This window comes from Dama dama, chromosome 23, assembly GCF_033118175.1.
Source record: "Dama dama isolate Ldn47 chromosome 23, ASM3311817v1, whole genome shotgun sequence".
Taxonomy (NCBI): Eukaryota; Metazoa; Chordata; class Mammalia; order Artiodactyla; family Cervidae; genus Dama; species Dama dama.
Window position 1 is genome coordinate 71,017,834 of NC_083703.1, and position 12,282 is coordinate 71,030,115.

At 42.8% G+C, this 12,282-nt stretch overlaps 1 protein-coding gene across 1 annotated transcript in view; it reads right to left on the reverse strand.

Annotated features, from left to right (window-relative positions):
- Positions 1–12,282, reverse strand: part of PTPRT (protein tyrosine phosphatase receptor type T) — a 787,366-nt gene that overhangs the window by 398,598 nt on the left and 376,486 nt on the right. Inside the window, exon 7 of the mRNA XM_061125699.1 lies at positions 8,074–8,370. Coding sequence (XP_060981682.1) covers positions 8,074–8,370 — 297 coding nt within the window. The remainder of the gene's footprint in view (positions 1–8,073; positions 8,371–12,282) is intronic.

A 12,282-nucleotide genomic window follows, 5' to 3' on the forward strand; every position in this document is an offset into this window, starting at 1 on the left:
TCAATTAGAGGAAAAAAGACTGTTAAAAATTCCAACATATGGAGGCTAAATAGCACACTTCTGAATAACCAACAATCATAGAAGAAATCAGAAGAGAAATAAAAATATGCATAGAAATGAATGAAAGTGAAAACACAACAACCCAAAACCTATGGGACACTGTAAAAGCAGTGCTAAGGGGAAAGTTCATAGCATTATAGGCTTACCTCAAGAAACAAGAAAAAAGTCAAATAAATAACCTAACTCTATGCCTAAAGCAACTAGAGAAGGAAGAAATAAAGAACCTCAGGGTTAGTAGAAGGAAAGAAATCTTAAAAATTAGGGCAGAAATAAATGCAAAAGAAACTAAAGAGACCATAGCAAAAATCAACAAAGCTAAAAGCTGGTTTTTTGAAAAGGTAAATAAAATTGACAAACCGTTGGCCAGACTCATCAAGAAACAAAGGGAGAAGAACCCAATCAACAAAATTAGAAATGAAAATGAAGAGATCACAACAGACACTGAAATACAAAGGATCATAGGAGACTACTACCAGCAGCTCTATGCCAATAAAATGGACAACTTGGAAGAAATGGACAAATTCTTAGAAAAGTATAACCTTCCAAAACTGAACCAGGAAGACATAGAAGATCTTAACAGACCCATTACAAGCATGGAAATCAAAACTGTAATCAGAAATCTTCCAGCAAACAAAAGCCCAGGACCAGATGGCTTCACAGCTGAATTCTACCAAAAATTTAGAGAAGAGCCAACACCTATCTTACTCAAACTCTTCCAGAAAATTGCAGAAGAAGGCAAACTTCCAAACTCATTCTATGAGGCCACCATCACCCTATTCCAAAACCAGATAAAGATGCCACAAAAAAAGAAAACTACAGGCCAATATCACTGATGAACATAGATGCAAAAATCCTTAACAAAATTCTAGCAAACAGAATCCAAAAACATATTAAAAAGATCATACATCATGACCAAGTGAGCTTTATCCCAGGAATGCAAGGATTCTTTAACATCTGCAAATTAATCAATGTAATACACCACATTAACAAATTGAAAGATAAAAACCATATGGTTATCTCAATAGATGCAGAAAAAGCCTTTGAAAAAATTCAACATCCATTTATGATAAAAACTCTCCAGAAAGCAGGCACAGAAGGAACATACCTCAACATAATAAAAGCTATATATGACAAGCCCACAGCAAGCATTATCCTCAATGGTGAAAAATGGAAAGCATTTCCCTTAAAGTCAGGAACAAGACAAGGGTGTCCACTCTCACCACTACTATTCAACATAATTTTGGACGTGTTGGCCACAGCAATCAGAGCAGAAAAAGAAATTAAAGGAATCCAGATAGGAAAAGAAGAAGTAAAACTCTCACTGTTTGCAGACGACATGATCCTCTACATAGAAAACCCTAAAGACTCTACCAGAAAATTACTACAGCTAATCAATGAATACAGCAATGTTGCAGGATATAAAATTAACACACAGAAATCCCTTGCATTCTTATATGCTAACAATGAGAAAACAGAAAGAGAAATTAAGGAAACAATACCATTCACCATTGCAACAAAAAGAATAAAATACTTAGGAGTTTATCTACCTAAAGAAACAAAAGACCTATATATAGAAAACTATAAAACACTGATGAAAGAAATCAAAGAGGACACAAACAGATGGAGAAATATACTGTGTTCATGGATTGGAAGACTCAATATTGTGAAAATGGCTATACTACCCAAAGCAATCTATAGATTCAATGCAATCCCTATCAAGCTACCAATGGTATTTTTCACAGAACTAGAACAAATAATTTCACAATTTGTATGGAAATACAAAAAACCTCAAATAGCCAAAGCAATCTTGAGAAAGAAGAATGGAACTGGAGGAATCAACCTGTCTGACTTCAGACTCTACTACAAAGCCACAGTCATCAAGACAGCATGGTACTGGCACAAAGACAGAAATATAGATCAGTGGAACAGAATTGAAAGCCCAGAGATAAATCCACATACCTATGGACACCTTATCTTCAACAAAGGAGGCAAGGATATACAATGGAAAAAAAAACAACCTCTTTAACAAGTGGTGCTGGGAAAACTGGTCAACCACTTGTAAAAGAATGAAACTAGAACACCTTCTAACACCATACACAAAAATAAACTCAAAATGGATTAAAGATCTAAATGTAAGACCAGAAACTATAAAACTCCTAGAGGAGAACACAGGCAAAACACTCTCCAACATAAATCACAGCAGGATCCTCTATGACCCACCTCCCAGAATATTGGAAATAAAAGCAAAAATAAACAAATGGGACCTAATGAAACTTAAAAGCTTTTGCACTACAAAGGAAACTATAAGCAAGGTGAAAAGACAGCCCTCAGATTGGGAGAAAATAATAGCAAACGAAGCAACAAAGGATTAATCTCAAAAATATACAAGCAACTCCTGCAGCTCAATTCCAGAAAAATAAATGACCCAATCAAAAAATGGGCCAAAGAACTAAACAGACATTTCTCCAAAGAAGAAATACAGATGGCTAACAAACACATGAAAATATGCTCAACATCACTATCAGAGAAATGCAAATCGAAACCACAACGAGGTACCATTACACGCCAGTCAAGATGGCTGCTATCCAAAAGTCTACAAGCAATAAATGCTGGAGAGGGTGTGGAGAAAAGGGAACCCTCTTACATTATTGGTAGGAATGCAAACTAGTAAAGCCGCTATGGAGAACAGTGTGGAGATTTCTTAAAAAACTGGAAATAGAACTGCCATATGACCCAGCAATCCCACTCCTGGGCATACACACGGAGGGAACCAGATCTGAAAGAGACACGTGCACCCCAATGTTCACCACAGCACTGTTTATAATTGCCAGGACATGGAAGCAACCTAGATGCCCATCAGCAGACGAATGGATGAGGAAGCTATGGTACATATACACAATGGAATATTACTCAGCCATTAAAAACAATTCATTTGAATCAGTTCTAATGAGATGGATGAAACTGGAGCCCATTATACAGAGTGAAGTAAGCCAGAAAGATAAAGACCAATACAGTATACTAACGCATATATATGGAATTTAGAAAAATGGTAACGATAACCCTATATGCAAAACAGAAAAAGAGACACAGATGTACAGAACAGACTTTTGGACTCTGTGGGAGAAGGCGAGGGTGGGATGTCCTGAGAGAATAGCATTGAAACAAGTATACTGTCAAGGGTGAAACAGATCACCAGCCCAGGTGGGATGCATGAGACAAGTGCTCAGGGCTGGTGCACTGGGAAGACCCAGAGGGATGGGATGGGGAGGGAGGCGGTAGAGGGGATTGGGATGGGGAACACATGTAAATTCATGGCTGATTCATGTCAATGTATGGCAAAAACCACTACAATATTGTAAAGTAATTAGCCTCCAACTAATAAAAATGAATGGAAAAAAAAAATCCAGCAATCCCAGTACTGGGCATATATCTGGACAAAACTCTAATCCAAAAAGATACATGCACACCAATGTTCACAGCAGCACTATTTACAACAGTCAAGATACAGAAGCAAACTATATATTTAGCCACAGATGAGTGGATAAAGAAATGTGGTATGTTGTGTGTGTGTGTGTGTGTGTGTGTGTGTGTGTGTGTGTATGCATACACAATGGAATATCACTCAGCCATAAAAAGAAAAAAATGCCACTTGGAGCAAAAGGTATTATCATACTAAGCAAAGTAAGTCAGGAAGATATGATATCATATGATATCAATTACATGTGAAATCTAAAATATGGCACAAATGAACCTGTCTACAAAACAGAAACAGACTCACAGATATAGAGAACAGACCTGTGGTTGGCAAGGGGGAGAGGATAGAGGAGAGAAGGACTGGGAGCTTGGGATTAGCGGATGTAAACTATTATATATGAATAGTTAAACGGCAAGGTCCTACTATATAGTACAGGGAACTATATTCCACATCCTGTGACAAAACATAATGAAAAAGAAAATGGAAAAATATATAAATGTATAACTGAGTCAGTTTGCTGTACAGAAGAAATTTACATTGTAAATCGACCATACTTCATAAAAAATTTTTTTTAAGTTCTTGGGGACTAGAGATACTAAAAGATCTCAAAACACCGCTGCACAGGTGAGCTAATTTACAAAGAGAAAAGGTGCCACGTTTATTGTGAAGAGACTGGGTGGTCCCCATCTTATCTAAGGGACCAACTCAGCATCACCAGTAGAGAGGGTCCCTGACATTATGTACCTCTTGACATGCTACAGAGAGAAAGCTACATCACCAACTCATATAGCATTTTTGCCAAACATGTCTCATATTCTGATTTGTCACATAGAGTCAGGTTTAATGTTACTGGAAATATGAATGCAGATTGTCTATTTGATTATTTTAGAATTACTGCAAAATTTCTTAGATGCTCTATGGTATTGTGGGTATGGAGGAGCAAGTTCTTATCATTAACTGTCATGTATTATGGGGTCGCAGAGTCGGACACAACTGAAGTGACTTAGCAGCAGCAGCATGTTGAAGAATTTCAGGGTGAGGTATCATGACTTCTGCCACTTATTTTCAAACAGCTAAAAATATTATATGTATGTTTATATATGTTATTTCCATATCAAATGTATCACACATGTGAAAGTGAAAGTTAAAGTCACTCAGTTGTGTCCAGAATTCTCCAGGCCAGAGTACTGGAGTGGGTAGCCTTTCCCTTCTCCAGGGGATCTTACCTACCCAAGGATTGAACCCAGGTCTCCCGCATTGCAGGCGAATTCTTTATCAGCTGAGCCACGAGGGAAGCCCAAGAATACTGGAGTGGGTAGCCTATCCTTTCTCCAGTGGATCTTCCTGCCCCAGGAATTGAAACAGGGTCTCCTGTATTGCAGGCAGGTTCTTTACCAAGTGAGCTGTCAGGGAAGCCCTATATCATATACAGGTATCATATATGCATATGAAAAATTAGATAGCGAGGTGTTCACTAGTGTTAGGTCTCGTGAAGGGTTTACAGATCTTGTTTATAATCTTCTTCCAATTTTTCCATGGTTTTGAAACATTTCAAAGTAAAATCAAGTATGAATTGTAGTATATAACATGTGTGTCAAGACCCACTGTAGGTCTCAATAAGGGGTAGCCAAAATGAGGCCATCATCTATTTTCTTTTCCTTTTTCAGAATCTCAGAGATTCCATTTCACAGTCTCGGCTGTGGTTTGGCTGAAGGCAGAGAAGTAACCACCCAGCAAGCTGAGCTGTGGTTTTTGTCTGAGACATTTGTGAAGAGAAGGGGAAAAAATAAAGAACCTATTTAGCCTCCTACTAACAGCCCCTTCGCAGATGAAACACTGGGGTTCAGTGGCCACAAGCTGTTCTTACCAGTGGTGGGTTATTTCACATGCTCACAAAGGCACTGGGGTGATGGAATTACAAATTCCACACATTTCCCAGAAGGCAATTTTGTAGCAGTGTGACTCCAGCCAGCTCAACCCGCAAGATGCTTCCTTGGTTCCCTGAAGGGGGTTTCAGTTAATGGACTAGAGCTGAGCTCCATCTGCAGCTTGACCTCGAGGTCAATGAACCCCCAGCAGAGATGGTGCCTCTCCCTTCTTCAGGAGAAATGGAACCTAACCCCGGTGTGCACAGGAGCCTGTGCTCTTCTGAGACCTTCCTGTAGTCTCCATGGTCCCCGAGGTAGGGCCTCAGGAGAGCTGCAAGCCAGAGGCACAGTGTCCTGAATGTTGGTGCTTTTACTGTGATGATGCCCACACAGCTCGAGAGAGCAGGGATGGAGGTGCTGCCATTAATGGTGTTTGATTAAAATTTAATTTCAAAGCATTGCTGTTCTCAATTTGTTTTGATAAAGACCTTGTGATTGGTTTTTCTTTTTTTTTTCTTGGTGATGAGAAGAAGAAACAGAGAGGTTGGGGCATGCCTTAAAGATGGGACTAGAGATGTGCAGTTGCACATGTAGGTAATCCTCAAAAAGCGGCCCAAGGCAGGCAGAGCATCTTGGCAAGAAATGTCCTGAGCGGTTCCTGGGCTAAACCCTCATGTTCATCTTCAGCGTCCTGAATTTTCATGCTGGTTCCCAACACTGGCTCCCCCTTGTCTGACAACCAGGTCCCCCCATGAACTCTTGTCACTAAACCACCCTGGGCTTCCCTGGTGGCTCAGTCAGTAAAGAGACCGCCTGCAATGCAGGAGACCCGTGTTTGATATCTGGGTTGGGAAGATCCCCTGGAGAAGGAAATGGCTACCCACTCCAGTATTCTTGCCTGGGAAATCTCATGCACAGAGGAGCTTGGTGGGCTACAGTCTGTGGAGTCACAAGAGTCAGACAGAACTTAGCAACTAAATCACCAAACCACCCTACTTGCCCCAACTCTGCATCTCCTTATTATATAAAATCAGGTCTAATGTTATTGGAAATATGAATATGGATTGTTTATTTGATTATTTTTAAATTAATGTGAAATTCTGCCACATTGCCACTCCTTGGATATCGATGCCATGTTTTCTATAGCTATGACAGTGGACATCTACTGCTCTGAAGAGATGGATGGGTGGTTTCTGGGTTGACTGTGCTAGAGGAGTCTTTGTCAAGATTTTTGTTTTTTGGACTTAGTGCAAATGTAGTAGCTACATTTAATGAAAACTTACAGTCTGATGGACATGATTCTAGTTTCTATACATGCCATCTTTTCTATGAGCACAACAACCTGTAAGTTAGGTACTATGATTATCTCTTTTTTTTAAAAAATAAAAAAAACCACATGGCTTATGGGGTCTTAGTTCCCTGACCAGGGATCAAATCTGGGCCACCAACAGTGGAAGCACAGAGTCCTAACCACTTGACAACCAGAGAATTCCCAATTTATCTCCATTTTTACAGATAAGGAACCAGGGCACTGAGAGGTTAAACAACTTTCTCCAGGCATATTTGGCTCCAGAGTCTGACTTCTCTTAGTCTATGTGCTGGAGAAGGAGCTATTTATCTTTGATACAATGGAGCCAAATCTAAAGAAAGTTCTGGCAGCTTCATCAGAAGCCAAATCCAGGGCTGCAGAGTGAAGCCAAGATGAGACGTCTGACCCTCTGTTGGAGGCTGGACGGGAATAGGCTCCGAGGAAGCAAGGCACTCAGATCTTCTGGAGAAGCTGACCTGGGTAAGAGCTGTACCCACAGGACACCGAGGTTCTTTGCAAGACAGGAAGATGCAGGAACAAGGTGACAGAGGCTGAGTCCCCACCACTGTGCTACCAAGAAGCACAGTCTAGAGGGGCTGCAAAGAGAGTGGCTGTGGGGATGATTTTAAAAGGGATGGGGGAGGGTTTGTTACAAAGGCAGATTTGATAAAACTTCCAGGTCTAGGATAAGATGGAGGGATTGAGGGACAAGGTTAGAAGAGGCTGGAGTGCTTTCCTCTATACGCTTGTGGAACTTTGCAGCTGAGGGATATGGGTCTTGATCCCGCCAGGGACCATTACTCAGGTCTCCCTGTGTTCTAGGAAGTATACCTGAACACAGGGAGAGAAGTCAGTATAGGGGAAGATATGAGTTCAATTTTGGATACTTTTTTGAGATGCCTGTAGGACACCCAGGTGAAAATGTGGTTCTGGGTGCATTCAATGTGTGTGCGCCAAGCTCTTTATGTGTATTTTCTGATCCTAATTTTTAAGAGATTCCAGAGCCGTTTGACTCCAAACTCAACACGTTTCAACAGTATGATCGATACACATCTTCTCTTTTGAGAGGCATCAGCGTGGTTAAATGTTGGCATAGCAAGTGGTATAAAGTGAGAGCAGGGATGTGGATGAGCATGTGTCTGCGGCAGAGGTGTCACTGTCTAGGGGGACAGCGCCCCCTGGAGTTGTGCACTGTACAGCCTGCATGGTGTGTTACTGAAGAGCTTAGAGAAGATGCTGATTACTGACAGAGAGATGAAAGATGCTGGAAAAAAATAAACCCTTGCAACTGCTAGGCATGGCCGCCTGAGCTGGTCCAGCCCCCCCAGTTCCTGAGGGAGCACGCCCACTCCCTGACTCACCGTCCTCCTCCGTCTGCACCACCAGCTCCTCGCTCTCCATGCGGCCTTCGGGGTTGGACAGCAGCAGCCGCAGCCGGATGGTCATGAATGGACGCAGGCCCCGCAGGGTGTAGTGGGACGAGGTCTGGATGAGCTCCTCGGCCTCGTACTGCTGCTGGTTGAACACGTACTGGTACTGCACCGTGAGGTTGTAGCTGTGGCAGCGGGTGACCGCGTAGCCGAAGGGCTCCCACTGCAGGGTCAGCTGCCGGGCCCGGATGTCCACGATCTCCACATTCTGGGGGCCGTGCACCGGGTCTGCAAGACACACATGCAAGACACGGGGCTCTGAGCAGGCCACTGGGAAGGCGGGGTGGGCGCTCCGCTAACACAGGGGAACACAGCTCTCACCAATTCATCCACTGCCTTCCTGATGTCACCACTTAGAGTATAATGTAATTAATATTTTTCTGTAAGACAAACCTATTATTTAAACACAAGCATCTAAAAGAAAACCTAATTAAAGGGAAAGCCTGAATCACTTGTCATAAATGAATATTAACGATCTGAAAAAAATGCAACGTTGTTAAAATTGCTGAGGTTCATCAGGGTACCACTGAAGACCATCGTGGGCACCACCAACAGCACACACAATGCTTTGGGGAAATACTAATTGAGAAGGAAGCTGCAGTCTGACCTCTCTCTTTACATTTCATCTGGCCGCACCCCTCCTCTTGAGAAACCAGCCCCCTCTTTTCAGTTCACGGCACTAGAGGCAGAGAACGCGAACTGAGCTGCATCCTCACACACAGCACCCGGGCTGTCACTGTGACCAGTGGGATCTCCTTTCCTTTCCCTGAAAACACAACTGATCCCTTTGGAGCCTCCCGTAACAGCCGTCAACCCTTCCTTCTCTCTTCTCCCTTCTCAACCAAACAGGCTTCTCCAGGAATATCATTCTCAAAACAGATCTGGTGCAACAGTCCAACTCCTAGGCACATATTTGGACAAAATGATAAATCGAAAAGATACTTGCGCTCCCATGTTCATAGCAGCACTCTTCACAATAGCCAAGACATGGGAGGAACCTAAATGTCCATCAGCAAAGGAATGGATAAAGATGTGGTACAATGGAATACTACTCAGCCATAAAAAAGAATGAAATAACATCATTTGCAGCTAAATGGATGGACCCAGAGATTATCATACTAAGCGAAGGAAGTCAGAAAGAGAAAGATAGATACCATACGGTATCACTTACATGTGGAATCTAAAATATGGCACAAATGAATTTATCTACAAAACAGAAACACACTTCCATGCATAAAGAACAGACTTGTGGTTGCCAAGGAGGAGGGGGACAAGAGATGGAAGAATTGGGAGATGGGATTAGCAAATGCAAGAGATGGAAGAACTGGGAGATGGGATTAGCAGATGCAAACTCATATATATATAGAAACAAAAAGGTTCTGCTAAAGAGTACAGGGAACTACATTCAATATCCTATAATAAATCATAACAGAAAATAACATGAAAAATAATATATAATTTTAAAAGGAATAAAAATTAAAAACAGGTCTTATTATACCTTCTCACCCCAGTGCTGTCTCCCATCCCAATCCCCCCCCACAACTTATCTTGGCCCCAGACCCTCATATATAACAGTGGCCATCTTTATTTTATTATGAATATTCTATTTATACTTTATACAAATTAAGTAGATGTTTTTGTACAAAATAGATTATAACAAACAAAACTATTTTTTTTAAAATCTCCATATGTAAAGCTCATTCTCTAAGGTTTAGGCATTTATTACAATAGAAACACAACCTCCTTTATGATCGGCATATCCCATAAGTTCTTCTGTCAGGTTTTCTTCGTTGGGAGTAGTTAAGCACAGGCTAGAGATTCAATCAGTGTATTTCCCCCCCACGCTACCTATAGGGCTTTACCAGTTTATACAATCTCTTTGGGTCCATTTTCTATTTCATTTGTTAAATAGAGATAATGATAGTAGTTAACTTTATGCAGGGGATGTGGGGGGAGGGGCATTAAATGAGGTGTTTGCAAAAGCTCTTAGAATTACACCTGGGATTTAAGCACTCAATATTTGGCAGTTTTTCTTCTGCAGTAAAAGGAAAAGTACTAAAAATAATAACAAGTCCTCACATGCTGTATCCACCCAACCACCTTATATGTGGCAGTACTGTGTAGCATCCTTATGCAAAATGATGGATTCTTTCATCTCTCTGGTCCTCTCAGAGCATGTAGGGGTAAGGCTGCTTCCCTGCCAATGCGGTGATAAAAAGGGAGGGCGGGGAATTCCCTGGTGGTTCAGTGGTCAGGACTCTGCTCTTCCGTTGAAAGGAGCACGGGTTTGATCCCTGGTGGGAGAGCTAAGACAGGGCATGCGACGTGGCATGGCAAAAAAGGAAGGCGATACTGACGGCGCTGAGTCCTCTGATCTGTCCATGCAGGGCAGATGTCCTGTGACTTGTGTAGGGACACACCTTGAAGTGGTTCTCTTTGGAGAAGGAAGCTTAGAAATAGATGTCAGGGAGCCCAGTGGCCAGCCCAGACCTCTGAGGCACTGCTGGGGAGACTGGGGCAGCCTGGCCCTGCTCAACTACTGAGTTCACGGTCACTCTTACAGCCCAATAACTCACGTTATGTAAAGGAAAACCCGTATCTCAAAAGCAAAGAGGTGTCACTGAACAAAAGCTGCTATGTGGAGCCCACATGGATCGAACAGTGAGAAGGGAGGCCCCCAGAGCTGGGGGGCTCTGACCTGGTGTGGCTGCTACTGCTGCTCGCTTCACATAAGGACAAACATATAGACAGAGTTAACAGTGAGAAACTCCTCGCCTGGGAAGTCCTGAGCATCCCCCAGCACTGCCTGGCGGGAGCCTTTCTCTTGGTCCAGATGCCAGAACACTGCTGGCAGGGAGGTCACCCACCCTGCTCGGAACCTCATGGACCCTCCTCTGAGTGTGCCTTCAAAATTGACTTGGAGCTTTGTCCAGCTAGATAACTGCCCTCATCCCCTCTTGGCTCACCTTGTTAGAGTGAGATCAGGAACATTTAAGACCTGTAAAATCCAAGGTTATAACCCTATTTTGTTAAACATCTCAAGATGTACCACAGTCCATGTTAAATACACATTTGGGAGTCTCCAATATTCCCTTCACTTCCCTGATAGCTCAGTTGGTAAAGAATCCACCTGCAATACAGGAGACCCTGGTTCAATTCCTGGGTCAGGAAAATGCACTTGGAGAAGGGATAGGCTACCCACTCCAGTATTCTTGGACTTCCCTTGTGGCTCAGCTGGTAAAGAATCTGCCTGCAGTGTGGGAGACCTGGGTTTGATCCCCGGATTGGGAAGATCTCCTGGAGAGGGAACAGCTACCCACTCCAGTATTCTGGCCTGGAGAATTCCATGGTCTGTATAGTCCATGGGGTCACAAAGAGTCAGACATGACTAAGCAACTTTTACTCTCCCTTCAAGCACCAATGAAACAATAAAAACAAAACAACGTTGATGGGCCAGCAGCCTCAGTTTTGGGTTCTATCACGCCCATCACCTTGTGATCCTGTAAGGAAGAAAATGACTGCCAATTCCACTTTATGGATGAATAAACTGAAGCCAGAGAGGTCCAAGAACTTATACAGACTGACAAGAGGTAAGTTCAGCGTGAGAGCTTTTTAAAAATTGTCCTGCACGCTAGAGTGTAAGCTCTTGGAGAGCAAGGGTGCTTTCTGTTCATCCCTTCAGCCTGTGCCCAGCGTATCAGTTGAAAGGATGCTTTAGTTTGTCAATACTACCACAACCTGTGAAGAAAGTATCACTAGCCTTGTCCTAGAGGAAACCAAAGTTTTGTGAGATGAAAGGATGGGCCCAAAGCCACAGAGAGAGCGGCACGGCTGAGATCTGAAGGCTCTGGGTCCAGGATCTCTGTGTTTTCTCTGTACTGTGATATCAGGAAGGAGACCAAGGAAAGGACATAAACATGAGGCCTGTCATGGTCATCAGGAATCTGGGGAGAATGGAGTGAGAAAGCTGAGAATTGTAAGGCAGAAGTGGCTTGATCCATAGGAGCCTAAGGCCCGCTGGGGAGGGTAACATGGGCAGTTAATCACACGGGGGCTAAGCTACTCTGACCTGTCTTCCCACTCCTCGCCTTCAGCCACTAGAGTCCTCTCCCCGAGCTCACCTAGGAAGGTGTGCACATG